This window comes from Lichenostomus cassidix, chromosome 6 (assembly GCF_008360975.1).
Source record: "Lichenostomus cassidix isolate B80296 chromosome 6, HeHo_3.0, whole genome shotgun sequence".
NCBI lineage: Eukaryota > Metazoa > Chordata > Aves > Passeriformes > Meliphagidae > Lichenostomus > Lichenostomus cassidix.
Window position 1 is genome coordinate 22,758,861 of NC_139487.1, and position 6,000 is coordinate 22,764,860.

The 6,000-nt window shown below is 50.5% G+C and overlaps 1 protein-coding gene across 4 annotated transcripts in view; it reads right to left on the reverse strand.

The window, feature by feature from the left end:
* Nucleotides 1–2,457, reverse strand: part of DLG5 (discs large MAGUK scaffold protein 5) — a 97,173-nt gene extending 94,716 nt beyond the window's left edge. For 2 of the 4 annotated variants that reach the window (XM_085064010.1, XM_085064011.1), the window contains exon 1: nucleotides 2,052–2,457. In XM_085064010.1, coding sequence (XP_084920136.1) covers nucleotides 2,052–2,352 — 301 coding nt within the window. In that variant the 5' untranslated portion in view covers nucleotides 2,353–2,457. The remainder of the gene's footprint in view (nucleotides 1–2,051) is intronic. The other 2 variants (XM_085064009.1, XM_085064008.1) reach the window with 1 other exon arrangement.
* Nucleotides 2,458–6,000: the final 3,543 nt, after the last annotated feature.

Below are 6,000 nucleotides of genomic sequence, written 5' to 3' on the forward strand. Positions count from 1 at the left end.
GGCACAAGAAGAGCACAGGAGTGGTCAAACTTCCTACAGGGAGTTATTAGAATAAAACTGACTAGAAAAAAATAGCTGAATACATGTTCAAACAAAAACCTTCCTACCACAGTTACCATCAAACATTAACTCTTTGTATAACACATCCAGGACAAATTCACACAAAGACCAGGACTTACTAGAGGCTTTCAGTGGGCACACAAGCAGTCTCGTGACTCATTACCATAACACCTCTTCAGGGGAGCAATGCTGGAATATCTACAACAGTATTTGAAGGCTCAGGTCCATTACCTTGCTACTGTTTATTCTTAATTAAGCTTGCTGTCAGCAATCTCCTGTGAACTATTTTTCAAGCATGTTTATCACAAGGAAAACAAATCCATAACTCAAAGTTAGCTCTTTATTACCACTGATAAATGAAAGCAACAACATTTTAAAACCCATCACATCAGAGAAACATCCTTCCCCACAGAGATGTTAGCTGAACTCAGATTAGCCTCCTCAACAGAGTCAGTCAAAGAGGATATAGTTCACTTTGCCCACCAAACTACTTTTCCCTTGAGAACTCACTGTTGTGAGACATCTTTCAATTCCAACTTGCATTTGAAAAAAGAAGACTATTACTACATTCAACATCTACTTCATTTTTTTCTGCCATTCATGATTTACACCCTTGATTTTAAGGCTGGGGAGTGCTAGTAGCCCAGTACCATTAATCCACCTTCTCAACAAGACAAGGATGAGCATTACTCTAACCATAAAAAGCCATCATGGGTCCCATTCTGGAAGGCTGTGAGTGCCCTCATCTCCCATTGATGTCAGACCACATAACGTTTCAAGTATTGAGGTCTATTGTTCAGTCCATTTCACCCCATCTTTGGAGGTCCTGCCATATATTCATTAGAAAAGGCCATACACTACACTACACTGAAATAAAACAAAACCTAAGACCCTCAAGCGTTTGTGTTTATCAAAGTCCTACCATCCACAGCATAATTCAAATGAGGGCAGAGTACACAGTGCAACCACACATGCAAGGACTATTCTGTAGACAGAAGCAGCTCTTATATGGCTCTATTTTCTTACAGGAATGGTAGAGTTTGTAAGAGTCAGGAAGCCCTCCCAGTGCATTTCCTTACATGAACAGGTAGTGACACTGTAAATCCCAAATCCAGCAACAACATCAAAGAGAGCACCCACATTTCCAAATCCCTCAGCTTGGTTACACTGGGTAAGAATACCTACACATCACTGTAATAGAAAATTACCATTTACTCCAATTTCTCATTTAGAAACAAAGCCGCACTTACAAGGCCTTACGTACTGTCACCTATTATTATTTTAAAGCTTTGGTTTGTGCACACAAAAGTAGGCTGTGACTTGTTTTGGAGGGAGGAGAATAGGGAAAGACCTGTGGATCAAAGCCCAACTTACTTAAGGAGGTGTTTCACACTCAATTTCTCGTCTGCATTTGCAGTGAAATCAATCGTTTCCCTGTTCTAATCACCAAGAAGAGTCACAACAACATAGCCTCAAACAAACAGAAGGCTGTCCAGAGAGAAAGAGTTCGAATATTTACTCAAAGGCACATCTGCTGGAGTCCTGCCAGCCAGCCAACTCCGGCAGAGTGGCTGCAGGGGGGAGTTGCAGTTTTGCCCGGTCAAGAAGCGGCTCTGGTGCTCAAGGGAGAAAAGCCCCTTCGGGTCCGGTTTTCCCGAGCGCCCAGGCGACACCCGGCTTCGGGGGACGGGAGCAGCCGCAAGAACCAGGCTGGGCTGGCCTCTCCAAAGGGCACGGCGCAGCATCCGCGGCACCTCTCGAGGACCAGGACCAGCGCTCCCGGCAGGACAGAAAGCGAAAGGGTCGGAAGCACAAAACAAGCATCGAGAGCCCAAGCGCAAACACGGGACTTTGATTCTGCACCGGAAAAGGAGGACCCCCGCCCGCTCCCTTCCCACCTTCAGGCGGGGGCCCGAGGGGCCCGCGCTGCCCGGCGGGGGTGGAGCCCCGCTGCCCCGCTGCCCCCGCCCCGCGCCCCCGGCCCCACTCACCGGCCGTCTCGGCCGCGGCCGGCGCCCCCGCCACGCCGTTCAGGTAGAGGATGGAGAGCAGGTGGGGCTGCGTCTTCTCCAGGGCCACCCGCAGGTCCTGGAAGTGGTCCCGTTCCTTGCCCAGCAGCAGGGCGATAAGCAGCTCGGCCTTCCCGCCGCCCGCCGCCTCCAGGTCGCGCAGGTCGCGGGGGCCGAGGGCGCCGGCGGCCTCCAGCAGCTCCACTACCTTGTCCACCTCGGTCATGGCCTGCGCCAGGCTCTGCCGGCACTGGGCGAGCAGCTCCTTGTGCTTCGGCTCCATGGCCGCTGCAGGGCCGCCGCCGCCAGCCAAACTTCGCCCGCCCCCGGCCCCGCCGCTCCGCCACCGCCGCCCCCGGGGAGGCGCGGGCCGAGGCGGGGCGGGAGCCGCCGGCCGCCCTCCTCCGGCCCCCGGCGCCCCCGCAGCGGCCCCCGGCGAAACTTCGTCCGGAGAGGGGGAGCGGAGCTGGGACAGGACCTGGGCCGAGCGCGGCTTTGCCTTCGCCTCTTCCTCCTCCTCCGGCAGGCGGGGGGCGAGCCGCCGTCAGGGGCTGCTGCTCCTCTTCCTCCTCTGTCTGGCGCCCCGCTCGCCTCCTTTCCGCCCCCCCGGGCGGTGAAACAACTTCTCCTCCTCCTCTCGCCTGCCCGCGGGAGGGAACCGCTGGGAGCAGGAGCCGCGGGGAGCGCCGCCGCCTCCCGGCACCCCGCACCCCCGCGGGGCAGTCGGGATAACTTCTCTCCGCCGCTCGCCGCAGCCACACGGCCGGGAGGGGGTGCGGGGAGACGGGCTCAGCTCCAGGCGCCTCCTTTCATCGGCGGGCGCACGCAGCCATATTGGCTACACAAAGCTGCCGCCTGCGCCGAGACGGGGCTGCGGCAGCGCATCGCCCGCCCCGCTCCGCTCCGCGCCGCGCCGCCCGCCCGCCGCAGCGGCCGCCGCTCCCCGGCCCGCTCTGGCCCGGCCGCCGCCCGCCCCCCGGCCGTCAGTCAGGGCGCCCGCCGGCCCCCGTGCGGCGCGGAGCGGAGCGGGGCGGGCCGGGGGAAGGACTCGCGGCGCGGCCTGCGGCTGGCTCTCCCGCTCCTCCCTCCGGGGCTCCGCCGGGGCAGGACGGGGTGCCCAGCCCGGGTGTCTCGGCGGCGAGACAAAGGCGGCGCTGCGGCGCTGGGGACGGGCCGGGCGGGCCGTGCCGCTGCCCTCTCCCGGAGGGCGGGAGCGGCCGCCTGTTGAGGCTGCCGGCCGTGCAGCGGCGGGGCTGGAGTGTGCACCGGGCGGCAGCTTCAGGCGGCAAGATTTATGTCCTAAGCCGGGAAAAGCTACACATCAAAGTAACAACAGGCCGCTTAGGGGCTTTGTCCGTTAGAATTTACAAAAACGAAAGTTTGCAAACAGGAGATGTAAACACTCGTAATGTCTGTTGGCTCATCTAGCCTGTAGATTTCATCAGCGTTTCATGAATAACTGGAGACCAGGTAATTCACAAATAGAGTACAGATGTGTCCTACTCAGCCGTGGTAGGAGGATACAATTGTTTAGCAAAGAAACAGGAGAGTAACAACTTTTCTGCTTGAAAATAAACTGGCTGCCAACATCACTTGCACCAAATGTTACCTTAATTTGCAAAAAGGGAGGCAAACAGGCTGCAGAATGACCACAAGCAGTTATCATCCTCAATTCACAGTTTATGCTTTTCGATTACACTGCAAGGGCTTTAATGGTAGCGGTGTTAACCCCATTACATCAAGAAGGAACCGCAGTTATTTGACAGTCTCTGGTCCAACCAAACACGTGCTATATTTAGTGTCCAGAAACCTGGACGCAGTGAGGTACTAGGGGAAGCCTTTGTTCTCTAAAATTTCCTGTTAAGACACCCATTGGCAGAATTCAGGTCCTGAACTGAGTTTCAAGCCACTTTGTATAGCTCAATGGATGATGATTACTCTTATGTGAAAACACCTTGGGTAACATGCATAGTTGTGCTATCTATTCTACTTCTGGTGGAGGCAGAGAATAAGAGGACTTAGGGATTTTTCTCAGTCTTAAAAGTCATTATTTACAACAATACTTGAAACTATGGGGTGATTTTGGAACACATATTTTCATGTTTGGTCCATTATTGTTATTTAATGCTTTTGTAGACTAACTTTATTCTAATTTTGCATCCATGGTTTTTGCAACAACTTTCTTTGCAATACAAAATACACAGAGATTAGCTTTGTTGTCTAATGACTAATGTCACAAATTCCTGCAAACGGCTATTTCTCATCTATTTTAATTTATCAGAATATCTGCCTGTTACTCTCTAGTAAGTTGGGCAGTTTAGCCATTAAAGTAATTGTACATTCCCCTAGTATTTGTTAACACCAGTGAGCATTAATTGTTGGCTTCACAGCCCCAGTAAGAAGTGAAAGCTGCCTGGTGTCACCCACTAAGGAGCCAGAAGAGATGTCCTTCTGTGCCTGCCACAGGACACCATGCAGTGGAAAACTTTTGGAAGATACATGCACAGGAAGACTATAGAAAGAGTGTACAAGTTATTAAAATATGTCCTATTTTTTAAGACTTTCTTTTTCTCAGCTAATCTCCATTAGCAACGTTATTTTATTGTGTATGTGCTTAAACAGTTTCCTCTAAAGAAAAGGAAACATGCCACCAAATTTAATTACAAGGCATTGTGTTAAGAGCCATACTTTAAGTCGATGCAGCAGGTCTCTGCAGGTTGAAATAATAAAGATGATCTTGGTTTCTGTCCTCTGCCTGATTGGGCACTGAAGTGCACCTTTCACCAGGGGTTGCAGTAACACGGGAATGACATCGTTCAGGGAGGGCATAACTTGGCTAGTTTGAGTCCCGTTTCAAAATCTAGAGGGAAGCGTACTTCGGCAAGTGGTGGCTCTGGATACTACTTACTCCTGCCTTTCCCAGAAGTGTGTCTTAGTCCTTTGCCTTCTCTTCCAAATAAAATATTCATCTTCTTATCATGCATTGCCTGCTCCACCTTTTGCCTGTAGATCCACATTGCCTGTTGTCCTTCTCAGGTAGTGCCAGGTAAATCCCTGTTGTATCTGGTTTCTTACTCTCTGGCTATGCAGTTTCTACCTTTTTGGCATATCGGAATCTCCAACACTCCCTTTTTCTCGCAAATGGCAAGTCTTTGCTCTCAGAAAAATTCAGATAAATTTCTCATTGGCACAGCTAAATGTCTTTTCTGCAGGTCCAGCTATCAGACACTTGCCTGTATAAGAGAAGGACTGCTGTTACCCCAATTACTTAACTCAGTGCAGACCTTCTCCAACAAATGCAGGGAAAGTCTTATGAAGACTTAGGGATGCTTTAAAGACTCAAATTATTAAATTGATGCAAATTTATTATGCCAAAAGTTTATATAGTGACTGAAATTCAGATCAGTACAGTAACCCAGATTGTTGATATTTTCTGATAAGACACCCTTTAGACACATCTAGGCTCTAAAACAGGCTTCTTATACTTATTTTAAGGGAACTTTTCATTGGACAGTAGTCTTCTGTGCAAAATCAGCTGTTACTTCTCAGACATTTCCTCCTTCTCTGACTTGCCTGCTTACTACTGCCCGAGTCACAGGAGCAGCTCTGCTGCTGTACATTTGCTGGTAAATCCCCTTCTCAAAATCATCCGTTTGAACCCATCCCAAATTATAATGGCTGAAAGTAGAGGATTTTCTTTAGAAGATATTTTAATTATTTTGAAATACATGGGAGACATTTCAATTGCTTTCTGGTATTGGAGCCCTTAGGATGCAGGTCTTCAGATTTCATTGGCAATCATGTATGCTAGAAACAGCTTTGTAACATGATGCTTCTCATGTAGTCATATGATTCAAGCAACTATGGGTTTAGAGAAAAACATTGAGACATTTACTGTAAGTTAATGGACAGAAGGTTATGCAATCTCCAG